This window comes from Plectropomus leopardus, chromosome 19, assembly GCF_008729295.1.
Source record: "Plectropomus leopardus isolate mb chromosome 19, YSFRI_Pleo_2.0, whole genome shotgun sequence".
Classification (NCBI taxonomy): Eukaryota; Metazoa; Chordata; class Actinopteri; order Perciformes; family Serranidae; genus Plectropomus; species Plectropomus leopardus.
This window is the reverse complement of record NC_056481.1, coordinates 14,214,071-14,241,179: the sequence shown is the minus strand read 5'-3', so window position 1 is coordinate 14,241,179 and position 27,109 is coordinate 14,214,071. Positions and strand designations below refer to the sequence as shown.

General features: G+C 38.9%; 1 protein-coding gene across 1 annotated transcript in view; it reads left to right on the top strand.

The window, feature by feature from the left end:
* Positions 1 to 338: 338 nt before the first annotated feature.
* LOC121959055 (protocadherin-15-like) overlaps positions 339 to 27,109 on the top strand; it is a 185,179-nt gene continuing 158,408 nt past the window's right edge. The window contains exons 1-6 of the mRNA XM_042508235.1: positions 339 to 363; positions 8,915 to 8,980; positions 18,041 to 18,201; positions 20,642 to 20,797; positions 25,622 to 25,741; positions 26,988 to 27,098. Of these exons, the coding sequence (XP_042364169.1) occupies positions 339 to 363; positions 8,915 to 8,980; positions 18,041 to 18,201; positions 20,642 to 20,797; positions 25,622 to 25,741; positions 26,988 to 27,098 (639 nt within the window). The remainder of the gene's footprint in view (positions 364 to 8,914; positions 8,981 to 18,040; positions 18,202 to 20,641; positions 20,798 to 25,621; positions 25,742 to 26,987; positions 27,099 to 27,109) is intronic.

Sequence of the window (27,109 nt, the reverse complement as noted above, 5' to 3'; positions counted from 1 at the left end):
ATTAAAAGTCCTCAGAAACTGTTTTAAAACAAAGTGTTTGAGCCTGATATTAGAAAGTTAGAAGCCACTACTTGATAATTTAATCTCTGTGCTTTAATTTCCCAAACACACTAAAAGCAGTGATTGAAGCACCTCATTTGATGCCCGTCAATTGATGTTCTATGGCGCACTTCAGGCATCAGATTTTAAATTCCAACACCAATTTATTTTATGTGGGAGCAATATTGATCTTCCCAACTCATTGAAAGACAACAAATAATCTCCCAGAATGTTTAGCAATAATAATAATTTTATTTAATAGCATCTTTAAAAACAGAGTTTACAAAGTGCTTTGAAGGATGAAGCAAAAGAAGGATAAAGAAGGTAAGCAGAAAACCAAAATAGAAAGGCCAAACAAAAGAAAGATACAAATTTAAGGTAAAGAGAAGACAGAGTGAGAATTATAGACAAAACAAAACAAAAAAAAGCGAGATTCAAGATGTAAAGATAAATAAATACCAATAAAAATAGTTAAACAAAACACAGAAATAAAAGACAATATTACAATGACATCACATAAAAGCAAGTCTGTAAAAATAAGTTTCAAGAAGTTATTCTAAAGAAGAAGAACTATTGAATTTAGGTTGTTTGCTTTTCTTGACCTACATCATTCAACCTATTCCCTACTGGATAAGAAACAAGAATACAGAACATTATAATCTTTAGAAGGCCGCCTGCTACATTTACTCTCCTGTGAAATGGGCACAACAGTGCATCTTTCACAGCCCCAATCCGAAACATCAGCACATGAAAACAAGTCAATTATTTCAATGGAAGCAGGCCAGTGCGATGGCTCCGATGCCTGTGGTATTCTTCACTGTCATTTGGGAAGAGAGCGTCTTCAGCTTGCCAATACATTCTGCTGGTCCGTGTCGTCTGATGCTCTGCCATGGAGTCAACCTCTGCAGACACACTGTTAATTTCTCGTTGGATTATATGTACTGCTGCTATGATTAGTATTCTGATTTTCCTTCCAAATGAGTGCTTCTGGTTGGCTTCCCCGGGTATTTTTTATAGATTTTATTTCCCCTCTGTGTTCCCTGGCTATGCTTAACATATGTTGTTAAACCCAAACACATGTAAATAAATTCTTCAGAAATACTTTACAGTGTGGTAGAAAAGTGATGGCAAACTGACAGTTAGTGCTGGGCAATATATGGATGTTATATTAATATCACGATATGTTTCTACAGATATCGTTTTAGATTTGGATATTGCAATATTGTAATTGTTGTCTTCCTGGTTTTAAAGGCTGCATTACAATGTTATTTTCTGGACTTTACAGAATATTGTCTCTGTTCTATTATTTGCCTGTACCCTCATTATATCTACATTGCTGATGATAAGTCAGAGCAGTCATCGGACGAAAATGTTGCCATTTTTTTTGTTTTTGGCCAAAAAAACACAAAATACATTGCACTTGCATGTTTCATGTGGCATATTAATATTTTTGAAGTAACATAACACAGTATACTGTGGACTAAGCAGTCAAACCACAAGAACACAGGTTTAAATTTCAACAAAGGTGAGTCTATTTTCCCAAAAAATTGATTTTTACAAAGTAAAATTAAAGTTAGAGGACCCTTTAAAGAGGTCAGCCAAATATAACTCTACTGAACAATACAGCTAACAAAACAAGATGTTTACTTAGCAAACATATGTAACCAAATGAGACACTGAGACAAGATATATATTGACTGATCAGACCAAATTTGACACACAGAGGAGAATACACACAGAGGAGAATAACATAGACAAGAACTAAAACTAACACAGAGGAACTCTAATCCCCCCCTTGGTGTTGCAGTCCTTGGTTTGTGCCGTGGGATGGCCTTCAGTTTAAAGGCTCCACCCTCAGTCACATCTTTTGCCAAACTCCAACCAGGAAGTGAACACAACTTCAGGTAATTCGATGACAAAGAGAAAGGAATTAAGAGCATACAAAAGCAAACAGCAACATGACAAAACTATGAAAACTAAATATACACGTTTCATCTGGAAAACAGTGTGTTGCAAAGTGCTAATAAATTAATTTGAAACTAAACACACTGGGTGTTAATGTAATTTAAGTGACTGAAAATGAAAGGTAACTGAACATGTGGTAATGATTTGGGTGAGTGTGTGAATCATTCAGTCTTTTTTGTGGCTGTGGGCATGGTCATCACACAGTATATTAGCTGTGTTTGTCCTCAGGAGGTGGAAGGGATCAATGCTCGAGGCCAACAAACTGCAGAAGCAGGTGTGAGTCATTTTCATCAGCTTTCCATCAGCTTTTTAGCCTTAAACTGTGGGTGTTTTGTAGCAACCTGTTACTGTTTTTCCTGCAGCATTTTAGGCTCAAAACCTGAATGTTGTTGCTGTTTTTCCAAAAGCTTTTTAGGCTCCATATGTGGGTGTTTTGACGTGACCGGTCACTTTTTGTTCCTATGGCTCTTTAGCCTCCAAATGTGGGTTTTTTTAGTGACCTAGTTTCTTGCGTTCTAGGCTTCAATTGTGGATGTTTTGTAGCAACCAGTCTGTGTTTTTCCAGCGACTTTCTAGGCTTCAATTGTGGCCATTTTTTAGCGACCTGTGTGTGTTTTTCCAGCAACTTCAGGCTTTATTTGTGGGTGTTTTGTAGCAACCTGTCTGAGTTTTTAAAGCAATGTTTTAAGCTTGATATGTGGATGTTTTGTAGCGATCTGTGTGTTCCAGTGACTTTTTGGGCTTCAGTTGTAGGTATTTTGTCGTGACTTGTGTGTATTATCCAGCAACGTTTTTGGCTTCAATTGCTGAGGCTTTGTGGCAACCTGCTGGCTGTGATATTTCCACAGAAAGATGTAGCTGAAGATATAGCTGCTTTTCCTGCCAGGATTGTGCCCCCCAAAATTGAGTATTTTAGGCCAAAACATATTTCCCTAACCATCACCAAATGTTTTTATGCCCAAACCTAACCACAAGTTAACCACAGCATTATTGAAACAAAGTTTCCACCACAAAATAACATGATATTGAGGTGTTTGATCGAAAGATACTATATTTATTCCTGTTCTTGAAGAGAGTTAGAAGAGAATATGAATATCACTGTTACATCTGTCAGTAAAAGCTAAAAGCAGCATTTGATCAGTTTAGTTTAGCATAAAAACTGGAAAAAGAAGGAAACAGCTGGTGGCTCTGTATCTTGTTCAATCCATACAAAAACCAAAGTGTAAAAACAACAATTTGTGGATGATTAAAAGAGGCTTAAGGAATGTCAAACTCTTCCTTTAATATTGTAACAACAAAACATTAAAGCTGATATCAATACCTTTGCTTGCAGGCAGCTTTTCTCTGCAGAGTGACTCATTCTTCATATCCAATGTACTCACAAACAATCAGCATTGTCCAGGTGCTCCACTGAGTCATAGTCTCAGCATGTATATTTTATGGTAACTCTAGCATGTGTGCAGGTGCAGACAGGCATATGTGCTCCAATGTCTGAACCGTGTAAAGTGACGTTAATGTGCACATGGAGTTGTGTCGTGAGGAAACAGTTCCTAAGCAGCAGCAGCATGCATGTGTGTGTGTGGATCATGGAGACAGTTGCTAAGCTGTGTGTGAACTGAACAACAATAGCTGTTTTCAACAAGCCTGTTTGGACTCTGGGATGATTGCTGTGGTCTTCATCTGCAGTCACAGTCACTTCTCTCTCTCCTCTTTCTTAGTCAACTTCGTTCTTAATGGGGACTTTTTTCCTGCCACCCTTGGCACGCCGTCCCTGCTTATTCTGCCTGCCAAATTTAGATGGACAGAATTTGAATAGTAAATAAGGAAGATATTGATTGAAACACTCCAGGTTTAAATAAAGAGGCGTTGGGTAGATGATAAATCTGAAACGGAGCAAGCTCTTCTTATTGACTGCCTGTGATATTGTCTGAACGGAGAGAGGTCTATTTCAAAGTCTTTTTTTTAATGTGGTCCACACCTTGAACACTTTACCTCTCATTCCCCCTCACACAGCTCTCCATGGAGCTTTTCATCAGCTTGACAGAAACCTGGCATTAGATGGATTTATTCACTTGCTCATGCACAAAGTCATTTCGGTGATTTTTTTTTTTTTCTCTCCAGAAACTTTGAAAAAGGAGGGCAGCAAGTGAGCGCTTATCGGAGAATAAGTGAGTGCCTACAGGAAGACAAGTACATATCAATGAGGGAAGAAATGCAAAAGTAAACTCTGAAGGGGGGGCATGAGTGGGACACTTAAGGAGGATAAGTAGCTGCATACAAGAGAACACTTACTGTGCTATAGGGGCCCTTTTATTGAATATCTTGTGCACACAAGTGCACTCTTGTGAGGAAATGTGCTTGTGACCTATGTGAAAGGAAAGGAGGGAATTAGCATTTCTTTGCAATTGACTCTTCATCCTGTATTTCCTCCCTTGTGTAATTTTCCACAGTGAGACTGTCAACCTTGAGTTCACTTAACTGTTATGCACAGAGGGAGGAAATTACAGTAAGGGGCTGCTGACAATATATGGCAAAGTAACTGATTTCATCTTTGGAGTTACACTTCTGTGCAGTGTTGCCAACTTGCCGACTTTACCACTATATTTAGCGACTTCTTCAGAATCTCTTGGTGACTTTATTTCTAAAAAGCGACCAGTGATAAATTTAGAGTCTTATCCAGATCATCAGAAAAGACAGAGAAACATATTGTAATTTATTACCATGCATGCTGCTTATCCAGAGAGTCCACGGCTGTTTTGCCATGAGCGCAGGGCTCCCCCTTTATCCTCCTGTTTCGAGCAGGAGGTGTGTGACAGGAAGGGGGCAAGGAGACGCCGCTCGCACTGGGACTCTAATTGTAGCAGGTTTCTATGGTTAAGGTGAACCTCTTGCTGTCTGCATCGGTAGTGCAAGAAAATAGGCCACCGTAGTATAACCCCCATAGCTCTCATGCCATTCAAATGTTTTGTTAAAGATTTTTTGAATGAGTCTTGAGTTGATTAAAGCTGTAATGTGATCGAGTGACTTTTAGTGACTTTTGGAGCTATGCTAGCTGCTTTTATTTAAAAATTGTTGGCAGCACTGCTACTGTATAGATAAGGGATAGTGGTTAACCGTTAAATGGTTAACTGCAGCCAATGAGCATTACCAATCCAGTTCCCGGTATGTGGATTTTTAAAAGATTCGGCTCATTTCAGTTTGAAATCTCATCCTGTTCATATGTCATTTTAAGTTACAACCTGGACTATCTTCTGTTTGATCTCATTTAAATGTGTGTTTTTTAATGGGGGGAAGCAGACTGACAGGTAGAGAAAGGGAAGCAGATGAGAAGAGACAGAGGAGGGAAGAAACCGAAGGGAGAGAAGGAGACAGAGATGCCCTGTAGACAACAAATGGCTGGTTAGTAATAAATGAGGGGCATCAGCTTACACTGAAGGATAAAAAGGCAGTCAAGCAGGGGATACACATCTGTCATCTGCTGCACACACACACACAAACACACACTCACACACATAGAGGCCAGCTGGTAGAGTGTGATGTAACTAGTGACTATTGTTCCATGGCTCATGCATCTTTCTGGATTGCTAGCCTGAGATGCACCCTTAGAAAAGCTTCAAAAGGATGACGGGGTGAAATTCTCGCTCACCACCACCACAGAGACCTTGAACGGTGAATGAAGGCACAAGCAATCAGGCCGTGTTTGTGGTTGGAAAGCTAATGAGGGTTCGCGTTGGTCGGGGCACCTGCACAGAGAGGTGGAACTTAGGGTATAACATGAAGCTCACACACAATTATCCTTAAAAAGAAAGAAGCTAGCACAACCCAGTCTCCTAAAAACTGTTTATATACAGCCAATATGTTTTGCAGAGCAAGCAATGGTGGAATGTTTCTGCAAAATGTCAGCATAGTTCATTTGTTTTGCCTACAACATCCAATCTAGGCAAATAAAGCATTATTAAAATTGTTACAGTTGTGGTAAGACAACTTATATGAATTGGAAGAAACGTTACCATTGAAGGTAATCTTGGCAGAAATGACAAATTATCCAAAATCCCTTTCGCAAAGCCAAGTAGAAGTCCATAAAAAGTATTTTACATTAAACATGAAACAGGGCTGACAAGCAACACTGATGTACATGTAACACAGTTAGGTTTTTAAGTAGGCTAGCAGGGACAAGAGTGTTTAGAAAATTGGGAGGAAAATGCAGGTTGTTTCTGTTAGTTAGAAAAAGGGGAGTTTTTAAAAAGCTGACACTAAAAACAGTCAGTAACATTATTTGCGTTAAGTTACTGTAGACTGTAGGCATAGCTTAAACCTCTTTACTTGCTGTGCTGTTTGTCAAACAGCTTCTAAATTGCTTAGAAATGGCATATCTGTTGTCACGCTAACAAGTAGCTGAAATAACAACTACGACCGAAGTTTCTGTTTGAGCATATTTGCCACTTGATATGTCCAGTGGTGGATCTTCCTATAGATATTCCCATAGACAACATTGGGCCGACGGCTCGATGTTTGTTAATATTGTTTTTTTAGCTAAGTTGTTAGTTTGGGGAGGGGTGGAGCAGGGAAACCTTTCCTATGTTGCCAAATGTGCTTGATCCTGAAGCAAAACACAGCCACAAATCAGAAAACACAGCCACAAATCAGAAAACACAACCTCACATCAGAAAACACAGCCACAAATCACAAAACACAACAGCAAATCAGAAAACACAACAGCAAATCAGAAAACACAACCTCACATCAGAAAACACAACAGTAAATAAAAAAAAACAGCAAATCAGAAAACACAACCTCACATCAGAAAACACAACCTCAAATCAGAAAACACAGACACAAATCAGAAAACACAACCTCACATCAGAAAACACAACCTCACATCAGAAAACACAGCCACAAATAAGAAAACACAACAGTAAATCAGAAAACACGTGTCCTCTACAGTTAAATGACAAGTGTAGTTCACAGGTGAGCACTTGGCTTGGTTAGAGGGTCACTTTTAACTCAGCATGCCTGTTAGAAAACATTTCTTTGCCTCCTTCTCAGCATGACAAATTGGAAACCCAGTCATTTTCAGCTAATAAGATAAGCTAATTACGATCCCTGGGACAGTTTAATCTATATTTGGGAACACTCAATACCGTCTCCCATAGCAAGAAACAAGACACAATACCAATGAATCCTGAGATAATCTATGATGTCACACAGTTGTAATGTTTAATCGAGGAGGAGAAGAGAGAGAGAGAAAAAGTGTGATCATTGTTCCATGAAGTCTATTTTCTAGGTGAGCAGATATCCGTCTTCCAGCTTCCCCCTGGGATTTTTTTTTTTTTTTTCACAACCCTCCTCGAGAGCTGTACAATAATGTTGCCCTGTCTGGTGAATGGGGGCGTTCTTGTATCTGCCGTATTCGGGCGAGGACAGCTGGATAAAGAAGAATCCTTGAGTGTTGGTGCTGCTTCTCCTCTCTGTGAATGGGGCCATTTTCAGCCGTCAGTTTGGGTTCATAGTAGCCTAATACAGTAAGAGCGTGTGGTGGCTGTGAATGGAGCCGGAGAAGCTTATAGAGATAAGCACATCAACATTTGTACACTGTGCACACAGGCATACCTCACAGTACATTTATTATTTGCTTGTACTTAATTTTTCCGTCCTTAACTTCTCACTTTCCCACTTTCTTCATTTCATGTTTCGACTCCTTTCTTTTTTTGCCGCTTTGCTCTGAAGTTTAATTCTTACTTAATTTTTCTCTTCTGCTCTTCCTTCCTTCCTCCTCCACTTCTGTCCCTCCTGGTTGGGATGTCTCAAACTGCAGACTGGCAATATGAGGGTAAGAACTATCTCCTCTTTCATTTTCTGTGAACTGTGTGTTCATCCACTGTACTGGTTTATTAACCCCCGCTAACCCCGCAGAGATGGTCCGAGAGCGAGGAGGTTATGTCTGTTGTAACCAATGAAAGAATGGGCATTAGTCTCCCCTCACTGTCAAGTCTCGCCTCCATTACCTCACCTCTTTCCCTACAGTTCACTCTAATTATATCATTCCTCTGTTCTTTTCTCACCCAATCTATTTCCTCTCACTGTAGCGAGAAGAATGAGGTTAATAAGATATAGATTAGATCTAGGCTTACTCTTTATTTTCTATAAATATTAATCTTATTTGTACTTAGAGCATTTTTTAGCCACATTCTTTCTTTATTTACTTTATACGCCTCTGTGCTGGTGACAGCTGAGGCTGGAGGCATTATGTTTTCGCGCTGCCTCAATCCGTCTGTCCGAGGGATGCACGATATTGGAATTGTTGCAGATATCTGATATGCAACTCATTTGGCTGTTAACTGATACGGATATTGATATACTCACCCTTTTCCCCACCTAATTTTAGTGATCATCAAGTCTCTTCTGTAGTGAAATGAACTGATAAGATTCTAGTTTTAAATTTGTTTTTTCGTCTCTATCTCTATAACTTGTGTTTCCCTGTTCACGATTATTCTGTCCAGACGTTTTTATCCTGCCTTTTTTTGCTACCTTCTGCTAACCCCTAACAAAGTCTTTTTCTCCACTCCTCCCCCATGTTCACATTCACTCCTTTCAGTCCCTTGCTGCTGCCACTTAACACACACTCTCCCTGTATACAGCCCTGTGCAGCGCAGAGTCCAATTCCATTTCAAAGAGACACTCTTCACTGACAGAGTGATTGCAGCAGCCACTTTTTTTTTTAAGAAGAAAAACTTACAAACCATTTAAAAGCGTTTCCTTCTTAATACTAACATTCATCCTGTGAAATCACCCATGTCCTTCACAACTGAGTTTTTATACTTTTCTATAATGGATATGAAGAAGTGAAACCCTACAAAGTACCAATGTTAACTTTAAATGTTCCCCTTTTTCTTTTCCTCCCTCCCTCCAGAATGTAAACTGTCTCGGTCGGGTCCTCCTGCCACCATCGTTGCCATAGATGAAGAAAGCCCCAACGGTAAAGTATTTTACTTCATTCTATACTGGAAAATGGATTTAAATAGAGCTCTATAAGGACCTGTTTGTTGTTTGTGTGTGTTGGTGCAAAACAGGGAAGGCATGTCAAATATTTTTTAAGCACTGGGAAAGGACTTATGTTTTTTTATTTTGTTTTAAGTGAGGGACATGCAGCTTAAGCAGTTGTATTTTTTATTTATTTGAAATACTAATAAACCCGAAAACCTATTTTTCTTTAAAACTGAAATAATTGTTGCTATTTGTTTGGGTAATAAGACTTATTCTCATGCTGTTTGTTTGTTGCATTGGTTGCCATACTTTTATTTGGTATGAATACAAAATGCATATTGTTAGTGCTTATTCACGGTGTAGGGAGCCGTGCATTTTACCCCAGTCACTCAGGGAGGCTCAAGTAAAAATGTTTGTAGCTTTGGAGAGGGTCAAGATAAAAATAAAATAAAAAGTCACACCCCAGCAACCCCCTCATGTGATAAAGAACGGCCCCTAATTCAAGCTGGAACATGTGAACACAGTTAGAATTCAAGATTTTTAGATAACCCTCACCTTTTTAGTGCATGTTAAGCAAACATTGTTAGATGATTTTGACCTTTCAGCAGATGCTGATTGGCATGGCATGTAATCTGCACGTATTAATATTCATTAGCTCTGAGCTCACTGTGTGTGAGGAAAAACAACAACGAGATATGTGAGCACGCTGGTGTTACAGAATTTTAAATTTGTAGCTACAACCAGCAGCCACTTAGCTTAGTTTAGCATGAAGACTGGAAACACTGGGAAACAGCTAGCCTGACTCTGTCCAAAGGAAACAAAATTTGCCGACCAGCACCTCTACAACTCACTAATCAAAGGAGTACTTCAACTACAAAATTATAATTTATATATCAATTATAAAGAAAACATTGTTTTTTGCAAAGAATCTAAACACAGCAAATATTGTTTATTAATCGAAATAAGTAACTGTGCGCTCCAATACACATACTTTTGTACTATATAGTAATCCAAAAAAAAAAAAGATTTAGTATGTCCCAATACATACAGTATGTCAGATGGCATACTATGTACGTATTTACTATATTTAAATACTATATTTTTTTATGGACAAACAAGAAAAGATAAAACGTGTTAGTTAATGAGCTGTATTGAAATTGTTAGTCAGATTTTGTTTCCTTCTGACATAGCCGGGCTAGCTGTTTCTCCCTGTTTACAGCCTTTATGCTAAGCTGAGCTAACAGCTGCTTGCTTCATATTAACCAGGCACAAACAGAGTGGTACTGATCTTCTCATCAAACTCTGCAAGAATACAAATCAGCGCATTAGACAAAGCGTCTAACTATCCCCAGACTTTGAGGATGTGGTTAAAATGGTTGTTTTTTTAAATAAATCCTTGCATTGGAGAAAAATGATAGTATGGAAAGCTGGACATTTGTTTGACTAGAACGCCTAATTTGAATATTTGAGAAAATAGCTATTTTTTCTCCTCTTCTCTCCTGCCATCTAAACAAAAATAAGGCTGCCAGAGTTTTCAGACACCTTTTATCTGAACACCAAAGGAAATATCTTGAGCGTATTTTTGTCTCCAGAGCTCAAACTGTTTAAGACCTTCTTAGCTAATTAGTGGCTCCTGGTTTGATGGATCTGCCATTTCGACCGTACCGAGGAATACAAACAAACACACAATCCCAGAGCCTACTCAGAAGTGTTTCAACCCGGGTTTGTTTGTGTATATGAACATCATTTTTGTGAAATTCAGAGGAGGTTATTCGTGGGGGGATCACATTTTAATTGAAGAGTTTAATCGTTTCTTTCTTCACAAGTAAATTAGGGTTCATGTTGGCTGCGATGAAGGCCACTAAATCTTTTACGGAGGTGAAATGTACACAGACACATTAGTCTGTGTGGTTAAATAACCCTCTTATCTCCAGCCTATAGATTACTGTTCAGAAACAGAAACCTGCTTTAATGTTTGCCGTGTCTGCTTTTCAACAAAGTTTTAAATTGTGAGACCTGATCGCTGTAATCCTAACTGACATAAGAAGAGATTAGCATAGCAACACCAGACTGAGAGGAGAGCCGCGCCTTCCATCCACCCAGCTGGCACGTCTGTATCTGTTGATGTCTTAATGCATCCTATTAAGCTAGCCATCCGAGTATTTCTCCCAGTTTCCATGTGTTCGTCATGATTTTTTTTAAATTCTTTTGTACAGTGTTACTGCATGTGCATTAGGACTGATGTGTGAACTTGCCACCACTGTTGGCTGCCATGACAACAATTGTTATTTACAGTACTTCCAACATACATTAATTGGCCGGAGGACAACTCTGGGTTAATGTGTGCTTTCCTTTTTTTAGATCCAGAAAATATTGTCTAATTTTTACCAGCTGTACAGTATTGGAGAAGCTTGTATTTTTTTATGTTGTAAGTCTGTATGTGTGTGTGTGTGTGTGTGTGTGTGTGTGAGAGAGAGAGAGAGAGAGAGAGAAAGAGATCGTGGCAAAATGCTGTCCAGCTAAAACTTATTGTAGGAGGACTTCCACTGGAGCCTTGTTGGGTACTTTTCCAGGTGTTTATGTTTGTTATTCTTCTGATCGTGGACAGATTTTGTCAATGCATAAGTGTGACAATTGTGCAAGTTACAGGTGCAATACTTTACAGGTGTGTGGTTAAGATCGATATGAAGCAGGGCTGGGGGACATGGATAAAAACATTCATATTATAGTATTTTCAGACTGAATAGCAATGCACAAAATATATCTCGGTATTTTCTACCAAATAGACTACATGGTCAGTTGCAAGTCAAAGCCATATTTGAGATGTCATCAGAACCTTTATGAAAACAGACTGTTACCAAATATAATTCAGGGATTTTTTTCCCCTATTTGAAAATATATAGCTGCACAACATGTAAATAAAGAATTATATAGGATATAGCTGTCAGCTGTACATTACCTTTTTTGCACATAGGTTTGCTACCGAGGTTTAAAAGTATAAAATATAAAAGTATCAAGTAGGTTCAATTCAATTTTAGTTTGAAACAGTTAAAAAATTTTGTGCACAGAGTCATCATTTTCCATGGCCTTCCAACTGAATCTAGTGCTGGAATTTAAAAATATATTTCTTGTTTATTTAGGCTAACAATCATATTTATGCACATTGCATCAATAGCCAAGAAAGGGAAGGAGCGAGAGACACTTTGTCCACATTATATACGTCATGTATACGACATGTCTGTGTTGTCACTGTATTTTTAAAATCAAATCTGTCGCCTGCAGATTTCGCACAACAGAATAAAACTTCCAAGAAAAAAGGCAATGCACTATGATCCAGAAGTTATAGATCACTGTACTGCTGCTAGTCTCTGTTTCAGTGTGTGTTTGTTTTTATTGAATCACTTGAAGTTCCTGATTTCTAATTATTATTACTACTACTAATAATAAAATAATAATCAGGGCTGCTGGTAAGCTATGTGCCGTGAGCACACATAATACAACACTATTAACATTAGCATTCTGACAATTTCCTCTCCTCTTTTTTGCACATTTAGATTTGTACAGCCATGCAGTAAGATGTTTAGAGAAATTCAGCTGTCAAACTGTAAAAGGGACAAAAATAGACTAATATACGCTTACACAGTGTAGATATTACATCCTTGCATTCACACAGTCTTTCAGCTGCACAATAGTTTGCAAAAGTTGGTTTAAATTCAAGATATAACAATAGAGGTTCAGCCTTTCAAACTGGTTGAGGCAGCGATGATGTTCTACTGTTGCCTGATTGTGTGTGTGTGTGTGGCAACAACACACTTTTCTATAGATTTGGTTATGTCAATAGATATGGTTGTAAAGTGACATTTTCTATTTGAGTGTTTTGCTGTCGAATGATGTTAAAACCCCTGGCAGCTACAATGTTTCCTAACGCGTGTGCATGTACATGCGTGTCTTTTTGTCTAACAACAGTGCGTGCATTGCGTGGTTGGTCCGATGTGTTCATTGTGCGAATACTATAGCAACAAGTGTTTATGCCTGTTGGTGCAGTAATCTTCCTAACAGGGCTGTCGAAGAATAATTTAGTATTGGAATGGTTTGTATGCATAATGCCATGTATTGCTCTGTGGCTGTGAAATAGTGTTACAGATTTAATAGAGAATCTCGCTTTAGGGTGATTATCTTGGGTTGGAGCGGGCAAGAGAGAGAAAGAGAGAGACTCGAAGACGGAGAAAAAAAAGACGGAGGGAGAGAGAGTAACAAAATACAAGTTAGTTTTTTTCCCCTGGGGAAATGTCATAAAAAGAAGATAATGTTGAAATTGGAGGTTTGATTTTAATAATATTGAGTAAAAGGGTAATTAGAATGAGTGGATAGGTGTTGGAGTTGGACAGACATACAAACACATGCACGAAGCCACACAGAGGTCCTCACGATAACATGAAATACACATTGATGCAGTAAATATATCATTCAACAGATAATACATGCTACATGAGCATACAAAATGCATCTAATAATGTACAATCATCTTCTCTTACCATTCTAACAATATTAGTGTAAATATATGTGAGTTTTCTAATCCAGTCTGATCACTTATAATGCTATAGGAGTCTCTGAGCCAAATAAAACAGTTCATTTTTCAGTCCATGGATAGAAAAGAACCCAGCTGCTGTTTCCGGGAGCAAAACATATCAGCTAAAGGGCTGACCACTAAACAGTCCGACTATATAATGGTTGAGGTCATTGTTGAAATACAATAAAACATATGTTGTGTGTGTTATCGTCATATTCTAATAAAACACGTGCATGAATAAATCCTGAATCTGGCAATGAAGAAATTACAGCTGTCAAAAGCAACAGCAAAGAGATTAAGTACAAATGCCTCCACTTTTGCTTTTTTTGTCCAGGTAAACACACCTGAAGTTAGACTGAAATTCTAAGATGTAATTAAAAACATGGCTTTCATTTGAATCCCTTCTCCCAAAGGAAAAACAAGCATCCATGTGATGCATGTTGAGATACAAAAGGACTGATAAAAGAGTGGTGCAGGGATGATGTTCTTTGGTAACCAAAAGTTTTCTTGGCCCTGTTTCCTAAACAGGATCTCTTTTCACACTTGTCAAATATAAACACTTGGTCAGTGAGCCTCGGCATCAGATACTGATGTACTGAGGCAGTCGGAGACACACCAGACAACGGCATTTTTTGATGACAAAGTCCACATTTGAGGTGGATGGGTCAAACAAACTGTGGACTTTCACATGGGGGACAAACAGCTATCTCCTGGTTACAATTACAAGTTAATTGAGATATTGTGATAGTATGTGTAACATGCTATGCTAGTGATGTATATCACATGATGTTAATAAGAACCATACTTATTTTAAGCTTATTTTTCTAAACCTAAATCAGTGCTTTTTTGCCTAATCCTGAGGAAGTAAATCTAAAAAGAAAGTATTTTTACCAACCAAGTTTATTTTGAAGGAGACCATGTGCCGTTAACAAGAGAAAACTCTACATATCCTGTGAAAAAAGACATTTATTTTGAAAGAACATCATGCGTGTAATGAGCCTAAAATGGCATGCTGCCCCTGAGCGTCCAGAACTGACTCTGGAAGGGTACCTCGAGGGTCACAGTTTGACATGAAGGGCCACTGACCAAGTGGCAGTATCTGACAAGTTTGGAGTGAGAATGGGTTTGGTTTACTCAACAAAAATCCACTGAGATTTTTCCCAATAAGTTCTCTGGTAAACAACATTTTATGATACTTAGACATTTTGTTCAGCAAGAGGATCTTTACAAATGAACACCACTTTTGTGATTTTGAGGCATAAACACAATTGCCCGAAGGGAAAAACTAACATTACGCTATGAATGAACTACACCACCATCATATAACTTCAACATCACCACCACAATGAGGCAGTAAAGGCGTGTTCGGCATTATGGCGTTTCATGTCCCTGACAACCTGTGTAGTCTCATTTTTTTTACACCTTTTTTCAGGACACATAAAAGCCTCACACTCATGCTTGGGGTATATATGATTTATTTTATGTTGGAAAGCTAAATGTGAAAATATCTCAATCTTGTGTCAACCAAAGACCTTATTTCGGGAAAACAATCATAAAAAAACTAGAGACGAGGGCACTAGAGTTGCAGCTCTCTGTGGCTGCGTTATTAATTTAGGCTAATTTTCGGTATGACTCATCCTCAAATAATGAATGAATTTTCATGATTAAACTTCTACTTTTCTGACCCCACTGTATACTGGTATTCCCTTCTTCGTCCCTCCCACCTAGAGCTGAAGTAGCAGTTGGAATGTGACAATTACTTCTCATCCCAAGGATCGTACCTGTCGCCACATTCAGTTAAGCTAATGTCCTGTAAAAATTCTATTAATGCGCCTCCACAATGCTCACTTTCTCTCTATTTCCTCCTAATATTCTCCTTACTCCTTATTGCTCTCAGCCTTTCATTCAATCCAAGCCTTCTCGCCTCACTTTCCTCTGCTTCCTCTCTCATTTCTCTTGCTCTCTAATTGCTCTTTGTGCTTCTTTCTCTTGGACAATTCCTTCCCTCCGCTCTCTGCGTTGCTGTGCACTCACTCACAGCGTTGTGCCGTTCTGCCTGCGTGCTTTAACACATGGGTCAATTTAATCAGGTGCCGCTGAGTGCAGTATTCAGTCACACATCCCATGAAGTGAGGTCGATGTGAAAAGCGCCCATTCATATGAGATGACCTATGGAATTAAATTAGATACAGTTACACAAAGTGTAGGCACTATCTGTCTCTTCCGTCTTTGCCTGAACTCACGTTTTTTTTTTAACCCATTTTGCAAGACAGCGGCAGAAAACCAGAAGAGAGATAGCCAAAAGATGGGAAGGAATGAAACTCCCCTAATGAATTCCATTTTCTATCCCATTTCTCATATAAAGAAACCAATTTCGTTAAATTTCCCCGTTTATTTAACATCCACGAATCACAGCAAGGCATTTGACACGGTTTCCATGGTAGCACACAAGGCCATGACCCAATTTTATGTCTGGCAGATCAGATATGAGATCGTTCAGTGTGTGCGTGTGTGTTTGTGTTGTTGGATGTGTGCGTGCACATGGAGGGAAAATAGCACGCACGCAAGAAAGCAAACACAATCCCACTTTCCTCCACAACTTTTTTCTCTCTCTTCGTCTAAACCTCTGTCTTTATCTCTCGTTTCCAATTTTCACTCCCTCAACCTATTGCTCTACCTTTGTCTTCCTCACATGCACACACACAAACACACACACATTAATACAGGTGCACTGATCTATGTGTGCTAGCATCCGTTAAAGAGCAGATGTTGAGTGAAATTCTTCCCAAATTTTGGCTCCTTCTGAACTTTGCATCTAGTATTGTGCACATGTTTAAATATGCACTTGCATTCATGAAAGATTGTGACTCATCCTGAAAACCTGCAACATCTTTTACTTTGCTGAAGGGTGCACTGATCGGCCACATCATTAACCATTTAAACAAGTAGTTAGCATCATTCTGTTGGATCTAATAGATCTCAAATAAGAACCATAATAGCTAGAGCATTCATCCTTTTTGCAGCAGTAAACTAAGGGTTCTGGCTTCCTCATCATCACATCTGACCTCATGTTAATTTTGGCATAATTACATTTGAATTTCCCCAGGACACCCTCTGAGGTCCTGTGACCTCTGACCTGTTGAGGCATGGACACACAACCTCCAGGGTGTCTTTGAGCCCTGTGGGGTGTGAGTTGGGATACCAGCACATCCCAGGGATGCTCAATCAGGCTGGGATCTGCAGGCCATGAGCCAGGGCCAAACAAACACACAAAGGGCAAAACATTTCATTGTAACAAGATGATCAGTATTATTAACTTAACCTGTCAGTGGCTTTAATATTGTGGCTGATCTGTGTAGTTTTGTGCTCACACATGCCAACATTTTTTTCTATTAATAAGGCACTATGTAGGGCCTGGTAATGGGTCTCTTATAATTTGGAGCCATACAGAGTCAAGCGGTTAAACAGTTTTTCTGCACCTCTTCTGTTATAATATTTTCCATTAAATTTTCTAATTGACCCTTGGCAGGTAATGGCTGTTTATTGTCATCTTGACAACCACTCATCATTATTGTGAAACTGATTGAACACACTAATGTGAAGTATAAATAAAAATACTTGAAGCTCGCTGGGAATGTCTGCGAAAGGCTGCAGTGTTTTTATTTATGCACATCTTTGACCTGTGTGGGAGTTCTGTTTTTGAGATGCCAATGCAAACAATGTGAAAAGTTAGTCAACAAGGCTCAGTTTTCATTGACTCTGTCAGTAATAAAGTCTAATGTCTATCAGATTGTCCATCTGCCTTTTCTTTCTTCTTGGGAAACTTACCATCTCTGACCTCGTGCTCTTCTCTGCGAAAGCATCCCCGGCTTTGAGTTGATTCAGAGATAATATGCAGCCGACAGTTTTCACTCAGATCATTTCTTGTCTCTCTATCTGTATTTCTTTTACTCTCTCTCTCTCTTCCTCTCTCTCTCTCTATCCTAAAATATTCTTCCCATTCCCAAATCGCGTCATTGCTTGTCTTAAACTAATCAAGTTTTATTCCATCTGTACTATGTCCTTTTAAAATGTTTACTTTTTCTTTCTCCGAAATGTTCAATTTATTCTGTCTTCCAGTTATTAAGTACTCCAGGTACTCGTATAGAGAAGGCAAACAAAGAAGACCGCATATCTGCTCTGCCTTAGCTAATTTGATAAAAGTTCCACGTGCTTTCTACTCTCTTTCTGTTTATGTGCTTCTCCGTCTCAATGCCCTTGACCTTGGCTAAAGCACACATGTAATCTCCAGGTATATACTGTAATTAATTGAGAACATGAAGAAAAGCAAAGGGTTCTCTGTGGACTGTCTCCTTTTGTTTCACTAATAAAATTAGACTGATTCTCTGAAGAAGTTATATGAATCTATTTCCAGGAACGCTGGACTTTGTGTCTCTCCTTCCAGCTGATGAGTTAAAAGAAATGTTTTTATTTTATCCCCAGGAACATTATTGGTGGAGAACATGCAGATAAATGGGGTGGCTGAAGGTCCAGATCGCACCATCTCTCTGTCGCTAAGGGATAACCACGACTACTGGGTGATCCTCGACCCTTCCAAACAAGCCCTTTACCTCAACAGCACTGGACGGGTTCTGGATAGAGACGTAAGGGGACTGAATTTTAGTTTTGGCTTCTGAAAAGTTTTTTTTTTTGGTCCAGTTCAATTTTTTATGTTACAGTGTCTCATTTTGATCTACTATTAAGCCCTTCTTAGTCCAGCTCCCAAAAATGTTTTAAGTCCATTGATCAAAATACAGTATATGACTGTCCATAGAAATTGAATGAGAGTAAAATGGATATTAAAAATGTTTGCCTTAGCCATTTGACTAGGTCAAAAAAAAATAAAGACAGCAGTAGCAAGTTATTATGGTGACGTCATGACAATGTTAGTTGGGCCATAAAGTGTGTCGGTCTCTAGTTTAAGATACTAATGAAAAGAATTTGATGACTTTCAAACAGAAATATGAAGCAATCCTCAATTCCTTTCCAGCGGTAAGATAGTGGAGATAGCAACCTAATCACCAGAAAAATATTGACATTGCATGTTTCTGCAAACCATGGATATGTCACAAAGTACATTATATTGGAGAAGATACAATAAGATTTTAAGTCTAAACAACTCTGGTCAACGTGTAGTGATGTTTAAACAGAAAAAACGCTTGGTTATAGTTAGAAAAAACATCATGTTCTGGCTTAAAATACCTGATTTGAGGGGCAAAATCCCCCCTGAAAAAGCAGTGATGTCTGCAAAAAAAAAACTGCTTTTAGTGGCACTATCCCTGCCAACAGGTTACTACAAATACCCACATTTGGAGCCTAAAAAGTCGCTCCTGTCACTAAATCACAACTGGCTTTGTTGCCTGTTGAGAACAGCGGTCTGTAGCTTGACAGGTGTCACGCATAGGTGACATGCCGTTCAGCAACCCCTCCATCCTCTGATGACAAAGTTTGCTCATACTCTGTCATTTTAGAAATATTTGTGTGATGCATGTAAAACATACAAATGTAAAGTATGGTTTGCAGAAATGTATAATTGTTTTCTGGCGTCTGGGCTGAAGGTCCGTGTACTGTTTCCTTACTACCATTTGGAAATAAGAAGACAAAAAACAGAAAATGATCTGTTTTCCATTTTTTGTTTTGATTATAAAAAAATGAAAAAAGCAACACAATAACCATGGCGATGGACGTCCAAAACATTGACAGGTTTATTTCTATTGCAGCCACTCAATAAAGCCAATCTAATATCGCCGTAACTTCTTTGTCTTGTGTAAGAGTTAAGAAGATTTTAGTCTCTTCTTCCGTTCACAGATACCGGGCCATGTTTTGTAGAATGTCATGTGGATTTGTTGTACTTTTTCTTCTTCTTTGGGTTCAATAGTTGTTGGCATCCATTAAGTCACATTACCGCCACCTGGTGTGGAGAAAGAAAGTGTTTCCATTGCAGTTTTGCAAAATATGCCTTTTTCGAATCACCTGAAATACCACCTCTTGAGCGTAAAAACTTTTTTGAGGTTTTTTTTTTAATTTACGTGTTTCCATTAGGCATATTTTGTATTTGCAATTTCATATTGCACAATTTGAGGGTTAATGGAAACCTGTCTAGTGAGGCAGAGGGAGCATGCACAGCACAGGGGACGCACCAGAGCAAAGCCTGGCTCACTGTGGCTCATATGGAGGCTGCAGATGGACTCTGGGACAAAGTCACGCGGCTGAGAGTCAAATTGGAGAACTAGAGAGCAGACCGGGGGTCTGAGGGGTCCATGCCCACCGTTACTGTCCTTCAGTGTTCATACACCTTAGTGTGGAGCCGTCGATATGTGTTACCTCTTCCTAAAAATAACCTAAACCGTCTAAGAGACTGTACTTTATCAGAGGATGAGGTGGCTAAGGTGTGACTTTTTTTCATCTTTAATTACAAAAAATGTTATTTAAAGCCGACATCTGCGGATACTGATGACGCGTCTAAATAATCGTGTACCCCTAAATCATGGTGTTGCAACATGACATAGTCAGTGGAATAAGACCAGCTCCCTATATAAATATGCAGGGCTCATGCCAAGGTAATGAAAACAAAATGATTCTTGTTTTCAGCAGATTATACACTAAAGAAAACATCCATTTCTGCAAATATATCCCCATAAATCCTACATACTGGACCTTTTATGTCATGTTGTTTCTGCATATAAAGCCAGTATTTGTATGTTTCTTTGTTCTTTCACTTTCATTTGACATAAATGTAGAGAAAGCCAGTCATGGCTGTCTCACTTTTTTTCCAGCGTTTGCTTTTGTGAATAACGAGGAAAAGTTTCAGCTTCAGCTCAACTGGAAAACAACCAGCCCCCCTGTTGTTTCGCTCCGTAAAGTTATCCAGCAGATGTTTTTGAAAGTTTGATTTGGCACAAAAAGTACAATACAAGAAGCTAGCAGTCTTCTGTGCAATTGTTTGATTTATTTTGGTTTATTTTCTGGTCAATTATTTATTGCTACTCTGCAGTTGTTGCTTTTAACTGTATACATCTTTCCCTCTGCTGTTTCCTCTTCCAGCCCCCCTCGTATATTCAGTCCATTGTGGTTCAGGTACAGTGCACCAACGAGCTGGTGGGCACAGTGATTTTACATGAAGTCCGCATCGTTGTTCGAGACCGCAATGACAATGCACCACGTTTTCAACAGCCGAGATACTACGTCGCTGTCAGTGAGGTAAAACACACATACACAAGCACACACATGCATAGTGACAGTAACACATAAAAACATACACAACTTCTTTTTCTCAAAGAGTTTTAGTGAAGTAAAAAAAAAAAAAAAAAAAAAAAAATCTCTAAAACTTAGTGTGGCGGAAATATTTTTACTGTCTTTCACCTAAATCAGGTGCTATTTGTTGCACTCATGCTGCAGTGATGCTGTCTGTCTTTTTTTTTCACAATTGTGATACACCTCCATCACGGAACGGATGGTTGTAAGAAAAATATTTTAAACAGAAAAAGTGATAAGTTGATTAATATAATGACTCAGTGCAAAATAAAAGCATTCTGGAGATGGTAGGGGTACCTACATCTAAGTCATTCAAAGTTAATATTATATTACTTTTGATTAAATATTACATTTTGTCCTCCTCCCCAATAGAATCTAACAGTTATGTAGCTCCGTCACACAACGAGAAAACACAGGTGTTCAGGACAATTACTGGACATTAACAGAAAAATTACATATAATAATGAACATGGGAAAAATTGTATTTAATATCTTTTATTCCATTCTTTGTAAACAATGCAGTATCATTATCAGGACAAATTGTCTTTCATGTTTCGTTTTATTGTCCTGCCATTCCATTGGATTGTGAGTTTTATTTTTATTTGTGCTGTCCAGAAGCTTTTTTCCGTCCGTCCGATTCCATGTGAACGCAGGGGTTAGTCCCATGCTGCTCTGGTGGTCATGTGTGGCGCTACCAATGCCAGCATCACAGGCTGCATTGACCTGCACTCAGAATATGCAGCCCGGCATCTGCACACACTGCAGTGTACTTTAAATAAAAACTACTCACCGAATAGTATTTTACATGGCATTTTTCTGTCAGGCTAAAGTTGAAGGGCAGTGCAGTAAGCAGGGAAAGAGCAGAGTTTTTGAGCAGCCGTGGAAAGGATCTGAATCTGTTATTCTGCTGCTTCCAGAATAGTCTTTAAGATGCCAATCCCACAGTTAGTGTGTCCTCCAGAGTCTTGGGGAGCAAAATTTAACTAGAGGAGGTTCAAACTGAAAACTGGACAAGGATACATGTAGCCTGCTGCCAACACAGACCTAGGCGGACCCAGTAGAATATCTCATTATACAGTCTTCCACAGCCTGTCCAACTCAATCTGTCTTCTCAACCTCTCTGTTTCTCTCTCTCGGCCTCTCCTCGCTGTTTTTGCAGCTCCCCACACTCCCCCGCTCCTGTGCCCCCTCACCACTCCCAGCTCTTCATTATGTCACCTTTCCTCAACCTCCCCACCTTTCCGCTGCCACACTCTATATATTCCTGGTTGTCTTTCCTCCTCCTCCACCCCGCCACCTCTCACAGCTCTCCAGATTCTCATTACTCCGACTAAAATAATTCCCTCCGTTCACTTCAACGACCACCGTACAATTTAGGAGATGCATCGTAAAAAACTCTAAAATATGATTCCTGTGCCAGCCCAAGGTAAATGTGGTCACTTTTGTGGTAATAATTTTTAAAAAGTGAATACATTTATTCGGATGTAGGCCATAATTAAGGTTTGAGAGCAAGTCTGCTCATTAGGCAGACAGCTATTGTCTAATTCACTTTAGTTTGCCCCAGAACTCCATCACATAATGCAGTAAATTTAATATTGAGAGAGTGTCTCAGGAGTTACATCCAGCTTTATCTACATAAAACTTGCTTTTAGTTGTCTATTACTAACGATTATTGAGTGCAGGAAAGTGAGGCAGACAGATTAAGACACACACAGAGGCAATATGGTTATTTATAAGAACGTCTAGGACACAGTTTATGAGTTCACCGTGAAAGTTTTCGGGTACAAGGTGATCCTTGTGGCTGATTTCATGAGTTGGCACTGGTGCCGGAGTCTGGAGTTGTTTCATTAGAGCCGTATCCGAAAGTGGCAAAGTGACAGCATGAGACGTTCTGGAGACCATTGTTGGATCAGTGGGAGGCAGAGATAACCCTGTTGAGGGAAATGATGTAACAAATCATTGGTGCGGCAGCTAAATTAAACTTAATCTCAAATGTTTCTCGTGCTGTCTGGAGATTAGACTTCTGTTTTGACACATAATCACAGATCCTTAGGCACAAGGATGAAAAAAATCCAGCATGGCAATTTGTGGTTGGCAAAGTTCTTCCTTTCATGTGCTGAGGCAGGCGTTCAACTTTTGGGTTATGAATTTCTCTCTGAAAATCAAATTGAAAATATCTTTATGAATATCAAGCTTATTTTTTCTCTACTAGAAAGTGCATTATCTTGTTGCACATTTGCAATGACAAGTAAAGTGAAATTCAAAGCGTGAATAAAAGCCAGAATCAAAAACACTTGCAATGGCACAGAAATCACAAGCTATTCTAAAAAACGGCTGTTAGTGTTTTTCTATAGCTTAATGGTAGGCCACGTTAGGCTGCAGCTAGCGATTATTTTCAGTCATTTAATCTTTCGATTATATTAATCAATGAGTTGTTTGGTCTTTAAAATGTCAGAAAATAGAGAAAAATGTCAACCAGTGGTTTCCAAAGTCCAAGATGATGTACTCAAATGTCTTTTTTTGTCCAGAAACTTAAAGATGTTTAGTTTACCGTTATAAGTGCGGCTACATGGAAGTGAATAACCTGATTATTAGACTATAGGGGTTCTGTTGTTTACATTAGCACAGAAAAAATTGGGTTTTTCATATTCCACATAAAGCATAAAGCCCTGTTAGCGCACTCACGCTCCTTATTTGACATTGTTACCAGCAGCGTTATCACCTGACTGTCCCTCAGTGTTCAATGCGAACGCGACCGCTTCCGTCTGTCTGCACTCTCAAGTGACGCCGCCCATGCATATTGCATGTGGACGCACCTGGTGTCGTCCATCCAGCCGGCCGTCCTACTGCACATATAAACAATGGCACCACTTCTGTCCAAGCACATTTTTATCTGATGGCTCAGGTGGACTCAAAAGATGACTTTTGGTGTCACACTTGTATGAAAGCACTAACAGAGTGAATGTATTTGAGTGAGAAAGGGCTGGATGGACATCAGGTTTTTTTTTTTTTTTTTTTAACATTTTTGGAAGTTTGGTTTTTCCACTGGATTTGCAAAAAAGAAAGAAGATCTAAATCTCTATATATCTTTTTATATATATACATATATCTTTATGTTTGTTTCGAGCTAAAATGAACCAGCTACAAACAACCATCCATAATTTCAGATATGCTAGCTGTATGCAGCTACTGTAACGCTGCATCATCTTTAACTGTCATAACTCAGCATTATGATCTGCCACCATGCCTCCACCCAAAATACCTGATAGAAGTGCCGATTTGAAATTTTAGGTCATATGCAAAAAAGCTGATGTTACTTTTGCTAATGTAGCTATTGTAGCTAATGTAAAAATCACCAAAGCATTTTTTTTGTAATGCTAGTTCTCTGTAGCTAGTGCAATAGTTGTTAGCATCTGAAAAAAAAAAACATTTAACTTCAGTTTATCTATAAAGGCAACATTCAGAGCACTAATATGCATCAAACAACTATATGCTATGTAAAGATACTGTGGAGTGACTGGTTAAGACAGTTAGCTCCGTTGCCATTGTTTAGCACTGTTTATGGAGCCACCTCCATGTCCAGACAGCTCATACACTCTCAGTTTCTCACTCAGCCCCTCAAACTTAAGATTAACATTGGTTAGCAAAAAGCAAAAGGAAATTTGAACAAATAATTTGAACCTGAATGCACCTTGCATTACAAAAATACTCTTCAGCAACCACTGCTTGCAGTTCAGCTTCTCAGTGCACTCTTTACACTTTTGTTGCTTTTGATTTGGCTGCAAAATATGCTGCTGGTGGGGTGAGTTTATTTTGGTGAAGAATGTTTGTAAACTTCAATCAGATTTGGCTCGAAATGTTAAGCCTGATTTAAACCCCATATGAGATGGTAATTGGGCATCACGTAACACACTCCTGCTGAAGTACAGCAATTTAAATGAATAAAACTTAAGAAATGAAGAATTAAAAAGAGAAAATGAATCAGAAAGCTCAATAACTCTCTTTGGCATTTTGGACTGAATTGTTTAGTTCATTAATTTAGTGTATTTTATACTGTGAAAAGGGTAGGCGTAATAGGCTATGGCGTCTACCTACACCTTTCTGGTTATTGCTGTAATCTGTTTTGACATTGGCTCATTATTTTATAGCGTTGCAGTGTTTGTGTCCAATCTGTTTCCATTTTTTATCATTATGTTATTTAACTGAAATCAAAGACCAAAAGGAAGATAACCACATTTTCTTTTTCTGTGACAAGCACTCTGAAGATACCATACATAGTTTCCTATCACCCAATGCCCCACTTTTATCTTAAAAATCTATTTGATGAGGCAATGAGGTGTAGCAAACACTCACGGCAGAGAGACAGACAGAGGCACAGACTGTAGATGGAAAGTTGGACAAAGTGTGCTGCCTCTGTTTCGTTTTATTTCTGAAGCACACAAACAGCTGCAAGCTGATCTTCCTTCTCAAGCCCCATTTGAACACAATAAACATAATACTGCAAGTCATTTTCTGTTTGTTTTGTAGAGACAGTGGGGTATCAAGATCCCTTATGGCCAGACGCATGTGAAGAGTTTTTTAATGTGCGCCTGTCTCATCTCTGCCACATACAGGCGGTAGATGTCAAGAAGACAAGACACAACCGTACAGGATAGAGGCTGTTTGATGTCTGTGGTACAGAGTATGAAAGTGTTTTAGTGTTTGACATCATGTAGCGTGAGCTTGTGGGAAAAAAACAAAAAACTAATTCTCTCTCTGTTGTGTGTTCAGCTGACACCAGTAGGAACCACCATCTTCTCTGGTTTCTGGGGGAACAATGGGGCGATGGACATTGATGACGGTCCCAACGGACAGATAGAGTACACCATCCAGTACAACCCGAAAGACCCGGTAAGTTATCCATCCGCCTACTGAAGTCTTTAAGGCGTGGGGGAGATCTAGTTATAAACTCATTATCATGCCATTTGGTTAGTACAAAGCCTCTGGAAAAAGTCAGTAATTGGTTTCTTAAAGGGACAGTTCATCCCAAAATCAAAAAAATCATTTTTTTCCCTTACTTGCCGTGCTGTTTATCAATCTTGATATTTTTGGTGTGAGTTGTGTTGGAGATATCTGCCCTAGAGATGTTTTCCTTCTCTCAAATATAATGAAACTACATGGCACTCAAAGTGCCAAAAAAACCCCAAAAACATTTGAAAACTCAACAGCTATGTCCAGTTCCAGAAATCACAACTCTGTACTACTGAAATACACCCGCCAACTGTATCGCCATGCAGGAGGAACAGTGCATCTACTCACAAATGAGAGGCTCTTGCACTGGGCATTTCACAAAAAGCATGTATGTACATATTTATTTATTTTATTGTTTTAAACTTACATCATAGTCACATTTGGGCCAAGTATTCCTTCAGTTCTCCAAGTACATTGACAACCAGCCCATGTCATGAAATAAAAAGCACGGACAGTATTACATTGTAAATGAATGGTAGTCTTCTGACCACTCAAAGTGTTTTTACACTAAAAAATCACATTCACCCATTCACACACACGTTCACACACACATTCACACCATATCACAGGCTTTTAGCCACTAAGCTTCAAAAACGCTGGAGCAGTCTGCCGGAGGATCTGAGAGGAGCTGCAAATATTGATACTTTTAAACGTAAACTAAAAACCTTATCTGTTTAGTCTGGCTGGTGACAACACATATTGGATCTGAGAAGCTCCTGGTATAGCATGTATACGGACAAAGACAAAAAAAAAAATTAAAGACACATTATCGATTTACCCTCACAAAGTGTATCTCACATGTCATACAGCAGCGTCTAACATTGGAGTCTAAACACCGACAAGGTCTTGGTTTTATAGTATCTTAACCTTCACACCCTGGAGCCTCCTCGCATGCCGGAGTGCAAACAGTGAAGGATTCTGAGGCCTCCGAAAGTATCTTATACGACTATGGATGAATCATACATTCATAGTTACTTTTATACATGATGACATTCAGATACTTTCATATTCATTAATTTGTCCATGACACTTACCTAAAATCTAAAAAAGTTTTTAAAAACTATATAAAAATTAGCTGCTGATACCAAAAGCAACTCACTACGTGATGTTTTTTTGTGTGTTTCAGACAACAAACCGAACCTTTGACATCCCCCTGACACTGTTCGGCTCTGTAGTTCTCAAAGAAAGACTCAACTATGAGGAGATAACGCGGTATCTGGTCATCATACAGGCAAATGTAAGTGGTTT